The 21,209-nt window shown below is 41.1% G+C and overlaps 1 protein-coding gene across 6 annotated transcripts in view; it reads left to right on the top strand.

The window, feature by feature from the left end:
* Nucleotides 1-21,209, top strand: part of PDE8B (phosphodiesterase 8B) — a 330,903-nt gene that overhangs the window by 235,981 nt on the left and 73,713 nt on the right. For 4 of the 6 annotated variants that reach the window (XM_031666255.1, XM_031666254.1, XM_031666256.1 and 1 more), the window contains 5 exons: nucleotides 5,190-5,278; nucleotides 12,497-12,575; nucleotides 17,053-17,193; nucleotides 18,694-18,782; nucleotides 20,981-21,041. In XM_031666255.1, the coding sequence (XP_031522115.1) occupies nucleotides 5,190-5,278; nucleotides 12,497-12,575; nucleotides 17,053-17,193; nucleotides 18,694-18,782; nucleotides 20,981-21,041 (459 nt within the window). The remainder of the gene's footprint in view (nucleotides 1-5,189; nucleotides 5,279-12,496; nucleotides 12,576-17,052; nucleotides 17,194-18,693; nucleotides 18,783-20,980; nucleotides 21,042-21,209) is intronic. The other 2 variants (XM_021939478.2, XM_021939480.2) reach the window with 2 other exon arrangements.

Consider the following 21,209-nt stretch of genomic DNA (forward strand, 5'->3'; position numbering starts at 1 on the left):
CAGCATCTCAGGGTAGAAATTAGATTGGAGGCAAGGCTGTGTGCATGCAAATGGAAAAGAACTGATGGAATGGACTTAGAAGAAAGGGAAGAAAGGGAAGAGGAAAAAGATCATCAAAACATGAATGTTGAAAAGAACTATATTCCCTAATATTAAAAGAAAACAAGTCCTTATAGAGAAATTGTAGAAGACCTTACTTCATATTTTAATTTTTTAAAATAACAAATATATATATTACTCCTATGTAAAGAATAAAAGGTTTCCCTTAGGAGAATAATAGGATAGAAGACCATAGTTTACTTATACAGCTTTTGCTGATCATCTAAACACAAGTAATCCTATAGCATCCTGTGACCTCCTGGCTTAAACTATAAGCATCATGAACAACACTGATATTCAACTTGAAGATTGAGATTGGTTACTCCAAAGAGACTTACCAACAAACTAAGTGATTAGGCATACCCAATATCTCAAAATCTTTTGGTAAGAGTAATCTGAATCCCGGCCGGGCACAGTGGCTCACGCCTGTAATCCCAGCACTTTGGGAGACCAAGGCAGGCAGATCACCTGAGGTCGGGAGTTCGAGACCAGCCTGACTAACATGGAGAAACCCCATCTCCACTAAAAATACAAAATTAGCCTGGCGTGGTGGCGCATGCCTATAATCCCAGCTATTCGGGAGGCTGAGGCAGGAGAATCGCTTGAACCCGGGAGGTGGAGGTTGCGGTGAGCCGAGATGGCACCATTGCACTCCAGCTTGGGCAACAACAGCGAAACTCCGTCTCAAAAAAAAAAAAAAAAAAAAAAAAGTAATCTGAATCCCAAGTAGATGGAGTGATATATTCTTTAAAAAATAGGGTACTGCCTGTGCCTTGTGAATTATGAAAATCCTCTGTGTGCTTTAAGTAATGGTACTTTGCTACTCTGGGCTTAAAAATATATATATTCCTCTTAGTTGTAGACCACAGAGAAGCAGAAACTACCTTTGTGATGCAGTTGTTTTGTGCTTTGGTATGCTTCAGTGTGGAAGTCACAGTGCTGTAGAGAAGATTCAAGGTAGTCTAGTGGCTCACGATGTGTGATCGAAATGAATGTTTCCAGCTAGCAATATTTTTCACGCTCCTAACACTTTTTCCTCTTGTCTGTTATCTCTTCTCGCAAAGGTTGGCGTTTGGTTCTGAAAGCTATTCTTAGGTGCTATATCTTAATGAGAATGCATGAGACAATGCTTCTGAGTTTTGGAATGAAGAGTTGCAAAAGAAAACTCAGCAAAGAAGCCATGTGGTTGAGACAGATTTTCTTTACTCATTTGCTAAGAAATAGCTCTAAAATTATTCACAGGCTTCATAGAACTTCTGTGAAATATTGACCCCCTGACTTCACCCCATTCCAATGTTGTCCTTTTCAAGTTTGAGTTGGGACCTCATGGAGTGTGAGGATGTAGATTTTCCTCATTACCTGGGGGATGATTGGAGAATGGCGATGACACACTGTGAGTTTTATCGATTAGGGACCCATGTACATGCTGTTGAGTGTCCTTTTGGAATTCTACCTTTAGTTCAGTGATGCTCCCTCAAACTGGTTTAGAATTGCTGCCATTTGAAGCGATGGTGTCTTGTCTGGAAGGCTGAGGTTGCACATCCGCTCACAGTTAGGAGAAATAACTGGCGCTCTTTGGGTGCAAATGCTATTGAGAACATTTAACCAAAGTTCCATTGTTTCCTTCTTACACATTTTATAACCTGTCCGTGGTGCTCTGGAAGGCTTCACTTCCCACTATCCAGACGTGTTACTGTGTTTTGCAGTCAGCCTCAGTGAATAAGCCTTTGGCGAAGGGGCATTAACGGCAGTAGCTGTCAGAGACCACCTGGTGTTCTTCAGTGCTGACCCTGATAGAGGCCATTTGCTGGTTAGGTCAGGATGCCCCCAGTAGCTCGGGCTCATTCCAGGAGAAGCGCGCTGCACCTCCAACAGCTCTCCTGGCGTTACTGTGGCACACCATCGGCTGAGACTGATCTTCAGGTGGTGGTTCTCCTTTTTTGGGTAAAATCCTGTCTTTCACAACTCTCTGCCCAAGCACCTTTTCAAATATGCCAGTTATCCTTGCCTTCCGTGAGGTTGTTTCCCATCGCCAAGCTGTTTTGATTGTATTAGATCATCTGCTTTAACTCACCCCTGGGTTGCTAGCTAATTGGCTGGTGCTTCAGTCTGCAGTCCCTGAGTGGGGATCTAGGAACAAATTGTGCCATCACATATCCCACAACAACTCCCCTTGAAGGCTCTGGAGCTGTGTGTAAGCAGTCAACTATATAGATGCTCAGTCCACGCTGAGCCTTTTAGAAACCAGCATCTTAGCAAAGGACGGTTGCAGCTGTTTTTATATCAACTTTATGTGCCTCTTTTTCTATTTGCAAAAATGTTCAGTTTAACAAGTGTTTATGGAGTTCTGCCTCTGTGCAATGTGCTAGGCATGCCGGGGGCACAACTGTAGGGACATGGTTCTCTGTGGAGAGGCCTTCTGTGGAGTAGGAAGTGGGGAGCTATGATTTATTGTCAGGCCCAGTTCTCAGTGATTTACTTAATCCTCCTGTACATATGAGGGATTTGATATTTTCTCCATTTTTGCAGAGGAGGAAATAGGCTCAAAACAACTAAACTTGCCAGAGCTCACACTCATGACAAAGTCCAGAAGCAAATGCATGTTGTTTAACTCCAAACTCTATATTGGGTCCACTAAAGTTAGATTTCCCAAGCTAGTGCTCCACAGAACACTACTGTACCAAAAGCTATTAATAGGTGGTCCGTGAAAAAAGGCTTCTATGGTCAAGTAAGTTTAGGGAATCAGTGAAAACTCAGTTGCCCCTCCTCCCACACCTGAGAATTCACAGAGCACTTTTGCAACATTGCACATTAGCATTTTAAATGCTCTGAGATATCCTGTAGTAAACAAACCTGCTAACTTTGTGTATCCCAACATTTTCTTTCCATTTTTTGCAAAAACGAATCCATGTTTGTTATAGAGAATACAGATAAGCTAAAAATTAAAATTATTTATGCCACTAGCCTTTCAGATTTATTCCTAGGCAGAAATAGAAATGACTGTGTATTATTTACAAAACAGCGTCATGATATACATACATATCTTTCTATGTTATGCCAGCATTTTCAAACGTGTGTTATCATGGTTTTTTCATGTTTTTACAAAACATCAGCTAACAACCCCCTGAGTTCTGTTATAGGCTGATATATAGCTTTTATCCATCTAAAAGCTCAAATGGAATCTAACCATGTTTAACTTTGCTCTGTAAATCAAAGAGAAAGTGTTTCCCTTCTGTGTATGTTTATGGCTTCCTCTCTTTCCTTAGCCCTTCCCAGTTTCCACATAAGAATAGTGGAGGACCAGAGGCCCAGGGAAAACCAGAGAGAGGCCAACCACTCCAGATATGTGGAGCCATCCACTTCAGTGTATATTGGGGGTGTGTGTGAGAGAGAGAGGGAGAGCGGGTGTGGGGGGGGGAGAGGGAGAGAGAGAAGAGAGAGAGAAAGGAAGGAGTGAGGAGAGGGATTGATTTTTTTCTCTGGCCAACTTGGGTGAAGGAAATCTAAGAAACACATCTTTCAGCAGGATCTAGTATTCTCCTTCTCCACCTATATAGCTACCTGAGAAGCAAAAGAATGTGACTGGTAGTTTGGAATACTTTGGAATTCTGCTTATCTTTCTACTTAGTTTGCCAGCCATATGCTTGGAAAGGCTTGCATGATGTGTTTTTTTTAATCAATTAAAATGCAAAACATTTCCCCTTTCCTAAGTAGAATTGTCCTTAAATCTCTTCCCTTACTATTTTTTACTTGCTTTTTTTTTTTTTCTGATTTCATTATTTCTCATTAAGTATTGACGTGATCATGTCAGAGAAGTGCTCAGTTTCCTATATACCCTACACTGAATCATGTAGCATATATGAGAAATGTAAACCAAATTACTTTGGGATTAAGTGAAAAAGGGCCTACTCCTCTTTCAACGTGGGATTTGAGCAGCTCATACCTAGCATAAATGGGTGCTTCGTGGGTCTTTGATGAAGGACAATGTGTGCTGCATTTTCTTCTGCATTATTATTTGCTTATCTATCTGTTCATTCATTTGCTATGTTTATTTATAAATACATGAAAGCTTTTTTTTCCATTGAGATGAAACTAAAATTAGCCATTTTAAAGTGAACAATTCAGTGGCATTTAGCACATACACAGTATTGTACAATCACCACCTCTGTCTAGAGACCCTGTTGCAAAACAAACAAAAAAAGCCATTTTCATCATCCCCAAATGTGTTCCCATTAAGCAGTCACTCCTATTCCTCCTCCCCACAGCCCTGGCAACCACCAGTCTGCATTCTGACTCAATCAATTGACCTATTCTCGATATTTCATATACATGGAATCATACCATATGTGAATTTTTCTGTCTGGATTCTTTCACTTAATACTTTTTTCAGGTTCATACATGTTGTCGCATGTATCAGTATTTTATTCCCATTTTATGGTCAAGTAATAATCCATTGTATGTATAGACCACAATTTGTTTATCTGTTCAAATGTTGAACATTTGGGCAGTTTCTGCCTTTTGGCTATGGTGAATAATGCTGCTGTGAACACACATGTGCAAGTATTTATTTGAGTACTTGTTTTCGGTTCTTTTGAGTATATACCTGGAAGTGGAATTGCTGGATCATATGAGAATTCTGTGTTTAACTTTTCCCCTGCATTAGGCACTCAGAAAATTAGGAAGGAAGTAAAGAGTAGGCTCTCCCTTCCAAAGAGATCATTGATAATGTGCTGCACACTGAACATGCTGAGTGCTGGGTTTTATATGATTCTATTAGTGCAATATGAAGCAAAATGTGTCAGTAATTTACATGGCTGGGCAGGCATTCTGTGCCCTAGAGTGTTCATAATGTAGTTTATTCTACCTTTGTTATGAAGGAAGTGAAGTGTACAGTATTACTTGCTCTGTTGTTTCTCATACATTTAAACAAGCACTTTGAATACCTTGACAACTGTTTCATCTCATCTTACTTACTAATTGTCTTATATAACGGAGTTACCTGGGGGTAGGAACAACTGTTAAGTTTCTCTGTTTGGCTCTCAAAGAAGTAACTATATATGTCTTATGTATTGTCTTTGCTTTCTTTTCAGAGATTTATGGAGAATAGCAGCATAATTGCTTGCTATAATGAACTGATTCAAATAGAACATGGGGAAGTTCGCTCCCAGTTCAAATTACGGTATGTAGCAAAATGAGACAGTAACATGAGGTTAACAATTCTTTAGAAAATCTTATCTGTCAACAGGCTGATGTCCATGGGTTCAGAGCTGAATCCCAGGGATTTTGAAGCTTTTAAACAGGCAATGAATGGCAGCTGGCCAACAGCAGTATCTTAGCCAGAAGGCCCGTTATATAAAGAAATAAATTGGAAACATTTCTTCTTTTGACAGTATTTTCCACTATTTACAGAATTTTAAAATTGTAACCTGGGAAAATGTTTAATTTTTGCACGATTAGATGGAGATTGGGAATAGCCTTGAGGATTATTTTCTACATCCTACTTTCAATATTTATAAATTTTTACTTAGATTGTTACGCATAGGGGTAAACTAATGGCGATATTTATCATGCTAACCATAATAATTGCTAAGTAACCACAATAGCAATTTTATTAAGTCTGTTTGTGTCCTCAATATGCATGAAGTAGCTTTAAGAAACCAGTTTTAAGTCTCTTTACAAGCATGTAGTGTTTTAAGATCTGGCTTGTCACTGGTGCTCAGTTCCAGGGATGGGATTCTCTGGGTGTCTGGCTGCTGGCCAGAATGCTGGGCTGGGGGATGTTCTGCTCCTGGACCCTCTGAGGAATATCAGGGTCCTAGCTCCTGCCTGGTTTTGCTCAGGCTCCACTCTGGCAGGCTTTTTGGACCCTGATGTTTTCCTCCCTTCTCAGTCAGGGAGCAGGGAAAGGAGGAGGCTCTTCTCCACCCATGGGCCACTGCAGGGCCCAGTCCCCAGGAAATTCAGGCTGTGGGATGCCAGAAAAGTCTGTAGCATGGCTTCTCTCTCTGGCTGACTGAGAAGTCATGGATAGTTTGAGGCTCAATACAAAATAAGTAGGAGAGCATCCTATTATAGTGATTATATGCCTTATCTTGATTACTTATTGTCATTCAAAGATGACAAAACCCTTTTCAAACTTAATTATCCTCTGTCCCAGGGAGGCAAAATGAATTGACATAAACCTAGAGAAGCAGTTTCCCCTGGGGTGCACCCTGGTCAGGGGAGTCACTTTTTGGTCGGTAGAGTGCTCTAAGAAATAAAGTGTGGGATAAACAGTCACTTCCTTAGATAGAAAAGTATTTAAAAAAGAATCTCAAACCAGTGGGAAATCAGATATTTTGGGAATTCAGGTATTTTTTAACAGCCCTTGGTAAGAAATATTGCCAAAGACTTTTTGAACGTATAAGTAAACTAGATCCCTTGGTTTATTTTTATGTATATGTTAGCTTCAGAGCACTTCATAGAATTTTTCTAGAAACCCACGTTGCCTTTACTCCATAATTTATGCCTTTTAATAATGTAGATTAATTGTTATTATTCCTGGTGATCTCTACTGTTTTTAATTGAAGGTTAAAAGACTCAGCACTTTTATTTTAGATGTTTACACAGTAAATATAATTAGAAAGAGGGGGGTTTTATTGTGGTTTAATTCTTCGGCTGTGTATTACCCACAATAAAAAATGAACAGCGCAACACTTCATTGCTTTGATAGGCAATTCCATTATTTGATTTTAAATAAGTTTCTGGTTTTTTAGGCAACATTACATGTGATGGCATATGTAAGTTGCCAGGAGATGCCCTAATACAGATTCTGCAGTGCACATGGGGCACTGGAGGGCTGTCCCAGGAATGTTAGGGGCACCTTGTCCATGATGAACAGGGCAAAAGCAGGCCTGGAAATTTGAAGTAAATATCCCCAGCCAACAAGAGCATAAAGAAAAGCCTTCAGGTTATTGTACTGATGAAATCTGTTTAGAGCCAGGGCACCAAAGACTTTTTAAGATCTTATCAGATTCAGAACTTTGCAAGTTTCTAAGTACCTACCATTATTTAAGTACTATACTTCTGACCCCTCACTTACTAGAACTGGTTGGGGGCATTGGACCCATTGTTGAGGTCATAATGAAAAAGCTCAAGTTCTTAATACAAATCAGTGTGAAATTGGTGAATGGACCTGACCCAGGAAGGTAGTGGCCCCAGGAAAGAAGGTTTGCCTGGCACATGGATTATCTTGCCTTCTGCACAAGCTTCAGCTGTTGCTTTTTGGTGGGTTCTGCCTCAACCTTATTCAAGTTATCGCCCTTTTGGGTGTGTGTGTGAACATGTGCGTGGTTTTATGTGCATATTCCCAGGTATACTATATCTAGGCCCAGCAGATGGAGGCAGTGACCCATGCCATGGCCCCTCCCCAGCTCCTTAGGGCACTTAGGGACGTCTAGCACATATACCTGCACCCCAAGGCAGGCAAGCAACTCTATCATTTGTTGCAGACTGGGAAAATGAGGCTCTTTATTATACAATGCTAGAATAATTATAGTCTAATTATATAATACTTTCCCCTACAATTCCGCCCCCAGCTGCAGCTAAATATGTAGCATTACTGTCATTCTGCAAGGACAGTCTGTACTGCAGGATGATGGTGAATGTTGAAGGTAGACACCTCCGTCTGGGTCCCGTGTCTAGTGACCATATTTACTTAACCAGGAAACAAAAAGGATCACCTGATGTGATCAAATAGAAAATGTAGTCTAATTTTAAGATTCTATTATATAAAATAACTTTTAAAGATATGAGAACTAAATCACATATCTGTATGCCTTTGATTAATTACTCTGTTGAATAGAAGAATTTATGAAATGGAGAGTGTCTAGGATAATCTAAATTAAATGATGACTATCTCTTCTGATGTTCTTACACCTCTTTATCATGAAAAGATCTATTTTATCTAAAATAAAGATAATTATTTAGATACTTAGCAGGAGTTTGGGCTGATTGATACATACTAATGCAGTACCAGCTATTGTTTGATTCATTAGTCAGTCTAGAAGTTACATCCAAGTCATTATGTTTATTTCACTCCAAATCTTAAGACAGTAGCAATCCTCAGTTTTAGAAAGAATCAAAATTTTTGATGGACAAAACTCTGTATTCCGTGGAACACCACATCTCTCAGTATTAACGGACATTTATAGAGCACTCTATTCTCATATGAGCTCTGCGTGATAGCTATTGTGTTACAGGGGTGGAAACTGAGCTGTGAAGGCTTAAAATAACCAGTCGCTATTGCTTTATTGCCCAGTAATGAGTGCTAACAAGTAGCTAAGTCATGATCCTCTTACCTCTTCCACTCCCTGCTCCAAACTCATCCCAGACTCCTTCTGGGATGTGGACTTGTGTTCAGAATCTTTTCCCTACAAGCCACCACCTTGCCCAGTCCTACCCTTGTTCCAGGCAGCTTCAGAGTGTGTGTGTGTGTGTGCGCGCGCGCGCACGTGTGTGTGTGTGTGTGTTGGTGGAGTCTAGATAGAGCACTTTTGGAAGAGACACAGGAGATAAGGTAACCCAACACCCCGACTGACAGAGGAAAACACTGAGAACCTTCACAGCTACTCAGCATGTTGGTGACTGTGGTGGAGTAGAATCCAGGCATCCTGCTTTTTCAGTCTGGTGCACTTTCCACTCAGCATAGTACTACATTATTTATAGACTTTATACCTGGACCTCTGTAATATTTACCTTTTCTCTCTGGACCTTCAAGGGCTCTTAAGAAGGTGTGGGGAAAATGGTGACATTACCTGTACTTCTTGGGTTTCCACACCTAGGTTACTTTTCCCTTGTGTTTCCTTTTTCTAGTTTTCCAACTTTTTAACCTGAAGAATAAAACATAAAGATACCTGAGACGAAAGAATTGTATGGTTCCCAAGAACAGATATTAATAAAGCTAAGGTTCTTCTGCCAGAAGAGTATGAATAATTAATACAAGCAATTAAGTTCTAAAACTCTAGAAACATGACTCAAATTGATTATCTCATTTTGCTGCAGGTTTATTTAAATAGAACCATCAACCAAAGAGGTTGAGAGCCTGAATAAACATTGCAGTCTGGTCATGTTTGTCGTGGGGGGCGGGGATGGGAAGTAGTGTGCTCTTTCTACCAATATCCTTTCATTTCAACTGTTGATAAGCATTTACTTTGTCTTATGGGGCTTTATACTTATTGAAAATTTCATGCTTTGTGGATAATCATAAAATGAATATTTAATAAATTTTGAAGATTAGATCTAAGATCATGTATAAAGGCAACCTCTTGAATTGATGAAAATGATAATAGTCTGAAGTACCTGTTTATATATTTAGCTGAAACCTGTTTACGTAGTTAGAGAAAATACTTAAGCAAGAGAGGAATTTGTCATTTGATAAAATGTGTTAATTAAAACTTAATTATCCAGCTCTCAAAGTTAACAAATTAGTCCACATAGAGTGTGTTTCTCCACAAGTGACTTCTGAAAGACAGCTGTTGCCCAGGAAATCCCTAAGGTGCTTTGTCAAGTTTTGGACCAGGTGCCTGGAAAACACTGTTGATAAGACTAGCTCTTGCTTGTCTCTTATGAGGCAGTGCAGTGACAAATTTGGTAGCAGTTTTAAAGCCCCCTTTTATTCTTTTTTCTTATTTTAAATTATCATATTTACAAGTGATGGTACTAAGACAGTATACAGTTCAAATTGGGTAGACTGGAGCAATTTAACTAAGAAAATATACTACTGCACCTGTAAGCCTTTTCAGTTGAGTGAGGTTGATATTCTCCTCTGCTCTGCTAACCCGTATCATGATTACTCGTTTTACTTACCCTCTCACACTGATATCTTCATTTCTGCAACCATAGGATTGGCGTCCTGCAGTTGGCTAAAATACTGCACTCTGTAGGCATACCTCACTATTATTGAATACTGTTCTTGGTTTAACATTTCAGGTATACTTACGAGAAAAGATAGGCTATGATTCATTTTTTTAACCAAAGCCTTTTGAAAGCCTTAAAGAACAAAGAAGTATTGCTCTGTGATCTGAAACATAACAACAGGTATCGTGTGTTGGATGCTCATATTGTCCCAAGCACTTTGAGAAATGCCTCACATAAACTATCTGTTTTGATCTTTACAGAAACCTGTGAAATACATATTATTATCCTCATTTAATGGATGAGGAAACTGAGGGCCACTGAAGACAAAAAGTTGCCTCAGGTCGCATAATTGGAAAAATACAGAGCCAGATTTCACCCAGTTCTTTCTGCCTTCTTCCTTCTAAACAGATCAAAATAGGATGACAAAGTTAGAATGCCTTTATGAGTGGAAAAAATAACATTTTTCAGAGTGTTTCTTTTAAAGAAAAAACATCAATCCAGTAAATCAACAGTTTTTTTTTTTCTTTTTGCAATGTGTAAGAAAGCTTTTTGTTGGGATTCTTTAAACAGTCAGTATAAATAACAGAGCTCTAGCTACATGCTTGCTGTGTTGGACAGTAAATAGCTTACTGTATTTGGAGTTGCTCTAGATTAGGAAATTGGTTAAAACTGTAACAAAGAAAATGAGAGTCTGATTCCAAATATTCTTTATGCATTTAGTTTGAAAGATGACTTTTTTTCCCCTCAAAGCATATTGTTAACCCTCTTAGTCTGTTAGGATTGCAATAATGAAATATAGTCATGCATCATTTAATGATGGGGGTATGTTCTGAGAACTGTGTCGTTGGACGATTTTGTCATTGTGCAAACATTGTAGAGTGCACTTACACAAACCTAGATGGTATAGCTTACTACACATCTAGACTACATGGTCTAGCCTGTTGCTCCTAAGTTACAAACCTGTGGAGCATGTTACTGTACTGAATACTGTAGACAGTTTTAACACAATGGTATTTGTGAATTTAAACATAGAAAGGCACAGTAAAAATGCAGCATAGAAAGATTTAAAATGGTGCACTTGTATAAGGCACTTAGCATGAATGGAGCTTGCAGGATTGGGAGTTGCTCTGGGTGAGCTGGGGAGTGAATGGAGAGGGAAGGCGAAGGCCCTGGGCATTATGTATATATGACTGTAGACTTTATCAGCTTTGTGCTCTAAGGCTACACAAAATTCATTAAAACATTTTCCTTTCTTCAATAGTAAATTTGCCTTAGCTTACTGCTACTTTTTAACTCTATAAACCTTTATATTTTTTAAGCTTTTTCACTCTTAAGAACATTTAGCTTAAAACACAAACACATTTCACAGCTGTACAAAAAATTTGTTTCTTTATGACATTATTCTGTCAGCTTTTTTCTATTTTTAAATCTTTTTTTTTTTAACTTTTTAAACTTTTTTGTTAAAAATAAGACAACTTTGGCCAGTGCCTACACAGGGTCAGGATCATCAGTATCACTGACTTCCCCCTCCACATCTTGTCTCACTGGAAGGTCTTCAGGGGCAATAACACACATGGAGCTGTCACCTTCTATGGTAACAATGCCATCTTCTGTGACACCTTCTATGATAACAATGCCATCTTCTGTGACACCTTCTATGATAACAATGCCATCTTCTGTGACACCTTCTATGATAACAATGCCATCTTCTGTGATACCTCCTGAAGGACCTGCCTGAGGCTGCTTTACAGTTAACTTTTCTTAGTAGTAGAAGGAGTATTTTATCTAAAACAATGATGAATAGTATAGTAAATACATAAACCGGTATCCTAATCATCTCTTATCAAACATTATGTACTGCACATCATTACTGTATTGCTGTATGTTTATACAGCTGATAGTGCAGTGAGCTTGTTTACACCAACATCATCACAGACACGTGAGGATGTTCTGTCTGCTACAACACCACTAGGCAATAGGAATTAGGATTATAATCTCACAGGACCACCATTGTATATTGAGTCCATTGTTGAAACATCGTTATGAGTTGCATTACTGTACCTTAAACTGAGTAATTAATAAGCAACAGAAATGTATTGCTTACAGTTCTGGAGGTTGAGAAGTCCAAGATCAAGGTGCCAGTGGGTTCTGTGTCTGGTGAGGGCCTATTCCTCATAGAGAGGACCCTCTCTATGCCCTCACATGGCAGAAAGTGCAAGGGAGCCCACTGGAGCCTCTTTAATAAAGGCACTAATCCCATTCATGAGGACGAAGCCCCACAGACTTAGCCACTTCCCAAAGGCTCTGCATCTTCATACAATCACATCGGATGTTAGATTCCAACATATGAACTTTTGGGAGACATCAGCAGTCAGACCATGGCAGTAACAAAAAGTACGTAGATTTGATGAACCTGGTATCTGTTTACTTTGTTAAATTAACAGATGAAATGTGAATGGTTTTCATAGAAGAACTAACTTCAATCTTTTATAACTTTCAGGGCCTGTAATTCAGTGTTTACAGCATTAGATCACTGTCATGAAGCCATAGAAATAACAAGCGATGACCACGTGATTCAGGTATGGAAAGAAACCATCTCTATCATTAACATTCAAAATGAACCTTTCAGGTTTAAGCCACACTTTTTATCAAGTACTTTCCCATCAACCTCACATATCAGCACATTTTCTTAGGAGAAATAAATATCAAGCTGTGCAAAGAATACTGATAGACTTAAGAATTAGATATTCAATAAAGAACAAAAAATGATTACTTCAGATCAGAACCTGCAATTTCTTTGACAGAAATGGGGTTTAAGAAAATTTATTTTTTGAGACAGATTCTCATTCTGTCGCCCAGGCAGTGGTCATCTTGGCTCAGTATAATTTCTGCCTCTCAGGTTCCAGTGATTCTTGTTCCTCTAAGTAGCTAGGATTACAGGCATATGCCACCACACTCAGCTAATTTTTATATTTTTAGTAGAGATGGGGTTTTACCATGTTGGCCAGGTTGGTCTCAAACTCCTGGCCTCAAGTGATCCACCTGCCTTGGCCTCCCAAAGTGCTGGGATTATAGGCGTGAGCCACTGCACCCAGCTAGAACCGGGGTAAATTCTTTTGACCATCTGTGAAGACGCTATTCACATAGAAGTAAGTCAGAATGGTACAGTAAATGCTTATAAATGTCTATGGAACAGAATATTTTCAAAGACATTCATTTGTTTACCTGCAGTGGGTATTCTAATTATAAAGCATTCTTACATGAATGTCATCTTCCTAAGGAAATGTGTGTAGCAGAGAAACCTTTCAAGAAATGAGGTATTCTTATTATAATTGTTGGAAAGTAAGACATCTGTATTTGTAAAATACTCTGAAATATAGACTTTCCACGAATTGGTGCTTGTTTGCCTGCAGTTGGTTTGCAGAGTGGCAGGGAGTGTGAGGAGCACTTGTCATCAGTAGAGCACCAAAGACAGTGGGCAACACACAGTGAAGCCCACAGCAGAAGCCTCACATTTGTCTGCCCTCATCTCCCAGTGCACACGTACACACCCCGTTCTCATACCAGACCAATAACATCAGTAGCCCACCCTGTCTAGGCCCTGTCATCAGCACTTTCATTAGGTTGTTTCGTTTCTATTCGTAAGGGTAGGAAAGAGAAATCATTGCCCTATAGTGCAGATGAGGAAACTGAGTCCCAACAAGGTCAAGGAACTTATCCAAGGAAAGCCTTAGTACTAAATATCAGAACTAAAATATGTAGTCATGTCTCCAAAGCCTTCTTACCTGGTTTCCTGTTTAGCTGTATTGTTAGAATATGTTTTCTGGCTGCCCCCTTGAAATGTATCTGAAGGCTTCTTCATGTTGCTGGCTATTAGTGACCCACCTGCCCACAGGTCTGCCTCTTGGACCTCAGAGAGAGTCCGACATGTTTCTGTTACAGACCAAGCACAAAAATCCCACGTCTCCCTTACTTATACCCAGACTTGAACAATCAAATCTATTCATGAAGCACATTTTCTTGGCACCTCCCTGTTTTGCAGTGTGCAGCTGGATTTGATTTCAGAAATGAGGAGAAGGGGCTCCCTGCCCCTCCACCTGTAATCTAACAAACAACTTCTAGAATAGGGAACAGTCTTTCATTCTCCAGTTATCAACTGGTGGTTAGAAAGCCTGTATCCCTGGGAGAGGTACTATTGTGATGGTGTCACATTATGATATTAATCATCTCCCAGCCTTTGCCATGAACAGAAAGAAACAGGTGCATGAGGCCAGTATAACAGATGCCTGTAAAGGAGAGGTGGAAGGAGAGTCACTGCCTTTAAAGGGAAACTTGGATTCTGAAAGAAGACCTTACAGCTTTTTTCTCTGGGAACCTTTTCATCCTCCTTTAGGAAAATGTACCAGCAATCTGTAGTATGGAACTTAAAACGAGAAGAAGGAGGAAGGAGCTGGATAGAGGATGTTATATGTATGGTGAAATTACCTATGTGCTATAAACTTTGAGGATGTCATCACTGGATGGGATAGTTCATGTATGATTTTACTTGATATCAGCATCCTTTTCAGGGCACTCCAATCAAATAGTCAGATGCTTTTTTGAGTACAAATCTTCAGAGGTCAAGTAGCAGCACTTAAAATTTAGAAGCAATACCTATCTATCTGTGTCTATCCACCCATCCATCCCTCCCTCCTATCCTTCCTCTCTTCGTCCATGCCCCTATCTATCTAAACTATATATTTTCTTTAAAACGCTTAATATGGTACTTGCCATATACGAGGCTCAGTTCTAAGCATTTTACATATACTCATTTATTTCTTGAAGCAATCCTATGAATCCCATATCACTATTGTACTCATTTTGCAGATGGGGAAACTGAGAACTAGGGAAATTAAGTAATTTGTCCATGGTTTTGTAGCTAGTAATTGGCAGAGCCAGGATTTAAACTTAGGTGCCTTGGCTCCAGAATCCATATCTGGGAGTACCTGCTGCATTCTGAGGTTTCAGGAACCCTGGTGTGAAAGAAGGGCCATGACTTCTACCCAAATTTACAACTTAATAGGGAAGGCAGAAGGAACACATATGAAAAGGTATTAGAATATAGCTAACAAATAAAGAAAATAACATATTCTCTAATATTTTCTATTCATTCATCAAATAGTTACTAAACAGTCCTGAGTATCCAAAGATCAATTCAAAATAGCCTTTGCCCTTGAGGAGTTGAATGTCCACTGGGAAAGAGAGATAAACAAAAATTTAAATTCGGTGTAATAAGTCACTGAAAGTCTGCACAGGCATCAGTGGCAGCTCTTGGGAGTGGACTAGGTTAGGGGAGTCAGGGAAGGCTTCCTGGAAGAAAAGAGGGATAAATTGGAGTTGGAGAGGGAAAGAGACCGGGAAGGGAATTGTAAGCAGAGAAAGCACGTGGGGGAAAGGCCCGGAGATGAGGGAGACATGCAGACAGCTCAGCAGCCTGCGGGGGTGGCCCAGGGAGGTGTGAGACTGGCTTTGTGAGCAGGGGCCACACTGTAAGTGATGCCCTTCCCTGCCTAGGGAGAGCCCTGACTACTACATGTCAGTGATGGGGCCAGGGGTTGGGGGTCTGGAGTTCCATGAAGACAATATCAGGCCGCCTCCTCTTCAGTCACCCACCAAAGGCCTGATGACCAGAGCATCTTCCAAACCCCTTCAACTCTCAGGGGTGATCATGTTAATGGAAGCTGTGTCTCCCAGGGGACAGCTCCCTAACTGTCCCCACGCCACCCCGTTCATGACTGCTGCCATCGCAGTTGAGGGCAAGAGTGATTACAGTTGGTTCGAACATCTCCGAAGTAGCAGATGGATGCAATTTAAGCCCAAAGAAATTCATGACCCAGATGCAGTCTGTTTACATTTTCCCCACATTCTTTACCGCTTGTCTCTCTGCATTCAGCCCCCATCTGTGATCTTTGAAAAGAAATCAGAGGGTGGGACAGGACCTGGGAGTTAGCTAGGGTCATGGCTCTAAATTCCAGGACCCCAGGCAGAATTTTGGAAAGAAACCTCTGAGTCTGCTGGCCCCAGAATCTGCCGAGGGGAGCTTCACATCTGCCTGAGCCCAGCACTGAAAGGGCTGCCTCCTGCCCAAGCCATTTAACTGAATTTATTGTTCTGATTCTACTGGTAGTGGCCCCAAACTGTAGCAAATATTGATCGATAGGCAGTGGCAATTGGAAAGGAGGCATGAGAAATCCAGTTGCAGAGATGTGTATAATACAGGCCACCACTGTTGAATGGAGTTCTTATTTGTTCATTTGTTTGTTTATAAGAAGCAGGGTCTTGCTGTGTTGCCTGGGCTGGAGTGCAACGGTGCAATCACAGCTCACTGCAGCCTCAAACTCCCAGGCTCCAGTGATCCTTCTGCCTCAGCCTCCTGAATAGTAGGGACTACAGGTGTGTGCCACAACAACTGGCTAATTTCTTTTTATTTTTGTAGAGGTGTTTTTTTTAAATTTTTTATTTTGTGTTTTCCAGGCTGGCCTTGAACTCTTGGGCTCAACTGATCCTCCTGCCTCAGCTTCCCAAAGGGCTGGAATTGAATTACAGGCATGAGCCACTGTGCCCAGCCTGAAACTGTTTTTTGTTTTTTTTTTTTAACTACAAACATATGGACCCAGTCCTAATTTATTTTTATTTCTTTTCTTTTTTTTTGTCTGCGTTTTTCCTTGTTCATGGGGTAGTAGATGGTGAATGAGTTCCCCAAGAGGCTGGTACTGCTAGATGAGGGCTTCCTGTTTTTTTCCTGCTGAAGTTTCTTCTGATTTCCTACAGAGGATCAGGATGGCAGTTGAATGAATACTTTGCTGCCAGGAAGGAGGGAACTCCTCCAGGAAGGGTTTGGGGATGGAGCGGGGCCGCAGCACCTGGCCAGCCAACTGCATTAGAGGATGTTTGCCCTGGGAACTTCTTGCTTGATATTCCTCTGGGTCCCAACAAGTCTTCCTACGGGGCACACAGACGTTTCATGAACTCTGTCTTGTGTCCCCGCACTGATCTCTACCCACCTCCCATTAACAGTATGTCAACCCAGCCTTCGAAAGGATGATGGGCTACCACAAAGGTGAGCTCCTGGGAAAAGAACTCGCTGATCTGCCCAAAAGCGATAAGAACCGGGCAGACCTTCTCGACACCATCAATACATGCATCAAGAAGGGAAAGGTGGGTTACACCAGCAAAACCAATCCACAAACCCTCTCCCCAATGCACTTTTTTTTCTGTGGGTTTTAGAATTTCATCCTTAAGATTAGCTTCTTTAATAATGTCATAATTAAGTGAAAGATCTTTTATTTTTGCAAAATGAGTTCATTTTTGAGTTAACTTTGGAACTCAAGTGAATCTGGTGCTTATCATTATGTTACAGAATATGGGGATTTTGTGTAAAAACATTTCATCCTGTGCATGAGTATATCCCATCTGCCATTGCTGGAATATTGTGGGTATCTCTGAGCAGAGTCCCACCCAGAGAGCTGTTGTGTTTTTTCAGTTTATCCAGTGTTTGGGGGACTAGACATATTTAATATCACTATTTATAGGTAGACCAGGTTTTTTCCCAGTTTTTCTTTTCTGTTCTCTGATCACTGTTCAACATACATTTGTAGCTTCCTCCTCCCAGCTGCACCTGTTCCTCCAGTGGCTTCCCCTTCATCTGGGTAGATGAAGGTAATGATGGAAGTCCGAGAGGAATTTTCCCTGAAGCCCTCTCCTCCTGTGGAGCACTGCCTCTCATCGCTGGAACTGCCTGTGCATTTTCTGTTAAGCATTCAGAATGCTTCTTCACATACACTTTATTTCATCTTCCTTTCTGTGATGTGAAGTAGTTAGATAAGCACTGTATCCATTTAATAGAGGGAACATTTTAGAGGGATAAGATAAATTTGGATTATAGATGATGATCAAAAATGTTTTTTAACTGGGGCAATGAGACCAAAAAGGAAACAAGACATTGTTAACTATTCCAAAAATTGTTGCCAAAAGAATACAGCCGCACGTACCAAGGTGCATACCAATTAGCCACCTTATGTGATAGAGGGGGCAAGAAATGGCTGCAGGGAATCTCGGTTTCTGATTAGCCAAACCTCCCAGGTTCAGAGAACAGGAACCTTTACTCTCCCTTTGGCCTCGTTCATGGAAACTCTGAGGAGCCAGACTAACCCCTGAGAAGCCTTGGCTGGGGGGCCCATAGGATGTTAGGAAGATGATGGGCTTCAGCGAGTGTTAAATAGACATGAATTTATAGGCAGATTTTCTGCATCCTAATGTGGGCAAATTACCTAGACTCTCTGAGCCTCAGTTTACCCATCTGTAAATTTAGTATGATAAGGCCAAGTTCACAGATTGCTGTGAAGATTTTGAGAGAGACCTCTGAAGAATCCTTTGACCTGGTGCCACAGCAGCCATAGGGCTGAGAGCAGAATTCCAGCCACAGGTCAAGTGTCCTGGAAGCTGGGACAGACAGCCTGTTGGTGGATATGTGGATCTGTGGTCTTGTCTTCACACATGTGGCCATATCAGCATTGCATTGAGTACAACAATACAGCAGGCATTGTGAAATGTAATGAAAGCATGTGGGAACGTTCCTTCGCAGCCTGCTGAGACCCTCTGCAGGAGCAGCTGTCATCCTTGACTGAAGGATTTTAAGAGCTCTCTTTGTCCATGTAGGAGTGGCAGGGGGTTTACTATGCCAGACGGAAATCCGGGGACAGCATCCAACAGCACGTGAAGATCACCCCAGTGATTGGCCAAGGAGGGTGAGAGCAAACTGTTCAACTATTTTAGCTGAAGATAAAGACTCAAGGCCCTCATGGGCATTGGGCTTGCAATGCCAGTATGAGCCTTACATCCCCAAATGCTGTAGGGTTGTGCTGAATGTAGTATCGACCGAGGGTGCTTCCACTCAGCCGGCAGCAACCCCCATACATGGTTTTCCATGTCTTTATGAAGCATCACCCCAGCCTCCCACCTCCACCTGATCACCTATGCCTTCTGTCATTCCCAGTGTGCTCTAAAGGGGCTTGATTTCTGGGCTTCCCTTTCCCCATAACAACAATGATCTCCTGCCAGTGCTCTCTGGCCTCTGCACTCAGTGCATAGGGAGCCACCCTTTTCTCCTGCTTGAGACCCTCACCCCATGCTGGTTCTTCCAGGCCAGTTCTAGGCTTGTTCCTCCGAGGCCCACTGTTTATGGAGAGAAAGGTGTGTCTGACCAGGAGCTGAGGGCATCTCAATCCACTGAATCTCAGATTACCAGAGAAGGTTCCCTGTTACGTGGAGAGATAAGAAAAATATGCAGTTCCTCTTCCTTCCTCCAGTTAAATTTTGTGAGATTTACAAAGCCAAACAGGACCCCGTAACCATACATCATGGTGAGCCTTGGGAAGCCAGCCTGAAGGTCAACACCAGGTTCATAGTTTGGGTGTATAAGGAGCACAACATTGTGTGACATGTCAGAAAAAGATGAGGCCACAGTCATCCTGCCAATAACTGGAACAGGAGCCCCACCTGTGACTCTTAGGACTACCTGAGTTCATTGCAAATTGTTGCATGAATAGAAAAAAGATGTTTTATAAAATCAGCCAGGTAGCCAGGTATTTGTAATAGCTTGTTTCCTCTCCAATTTTGGTTAGTTTCAAAATTGCTCTCCCATCAATGCAGGCTACCTCCTGTCAATATCACCTGGTATTTCATGCCATTTTGTAATTTGCAGCTCCCTTTTTGCTTCACTCTGGATGATGGGGGCACTGACAGGCCCCTGACCGAGGTTGTGAGCTGGAGAGAGGCTGCCCCTCCGCCCTCCTCCTGAGCAGCCCGGCCTCAGCGTAGCCATTCTCACACACAGGCAGTGCTGAGAGCCGTGGGGTGGAGATGATGCCCATGGCTGTCGTGTTGTTTTTATCCTCATCCTTATACCATCTCCTCAGAAAATCAAAGCTAAGAATCCCTTTTTGTGTGTGTGACCAGAATCATTAGGCAACCAAAGCAGAGGAGACGTGCTATTGCCTGTTAATTTCCATCAGAGTACATCTTTCTGATCTCTCTGATTTTACAGAGAAGAAAAAGAAGTTCTTTTGTCCAGACACAATTTCCAGTGTTATTTTCCCTGTAATTGTAGGCAGTGAGCTATCAGAGGCAATTCTTACTAAAAGTAGGGAAATTTTACCTCTTCCTAGTTGAGTGAAGTTTATTACAGAGTAACCAGTATTTTCTATCCTCTTTTCAGAGGCCTACAGAGAAAAGTGAACCAGGTAAAAAGAGAGAGAAAGTGGGGCACCCCACAGGCTTCTGGGGGCAGAAAGCCTAATGTAACTCTCTGGATTTCATGGCTTTACTCTCAGTAAAATATTGACTGTGAGCTGATTTTTGCCTGGGGCTGAGGCACCTGTAGTCATTTGCCCGGTTTTCCTTGTGACAGTGAAAAAGAGTGAGACCACCCACTGAGTTTCAGGACCCAGTCCATGACCTTGAAATGAGAGGATTTTTATGTGCCTGAAAAGTGCCATTATTATGACAATTATAGTGTGAAAGAATATGGGATATTTAGTATAGAAACAGCAGCCATGAAATGTGGTCATTGTCCAAATGAATCTTTTGTAGCTATGCAATTGTTAGTGTCAGCAGAATTAAAACTAATTTGTTTGTAGCAGCATTTTATCCTATCAACTGAAGATATCTAGGAACCTAACTGTAGGAGTCAGTTACAAAATGAGATACCCACTAGGGAAGTGTTTCTGAGCCCGCTGTGATGTATAAAGGAGGCCCAGTTTCCAAAGGCATGTGTGGGCTCTGTGTGAAAACTGTGTTTTCTGTAGATTGAGTCTTGCTTGAATTTTAAAGCTGCCCTAGGATGAACCCTGGAGTTTAGCTTTAAGAAGTCTGTTGACGTTTTTATTTGGCAATTTGTTGAATCATCTCATATCTGACTCACTAATAACTGATTGTTTGTTATTAGGAAAATTAGGCATTTTGTCTCCCTCAAGAAACTGTGTTGTACCACTGACAATAATAAGCAGGTACGGTATCAGCTCACTTTGTTTGCTCTGTCCGTTTGGCCGTGCATCACCTCTGTTCTCTGCTTGTCTCACCACTGTTCTCTGCTTGTCTTTCTCCATGTCTAATTGTAGCTGCCAATTAAGCAGATTTATGGGAAAAGTAGGTTCCTCTGACAAATTTTTTTATTT

This window comes from Papio anubis, chromosome 5 (genome assembly GCF_008728515.1).
Source record: "Papio anubis isolate 15944 chromosome 5, Panubis1.0, whole genome shotgun sequence".
Taxonomy (NCBI): Eukaryota; Metazoa; Chordata; class Mammalia; order Primates; family Cercopithecidae; genus Papio; species Papio anubis.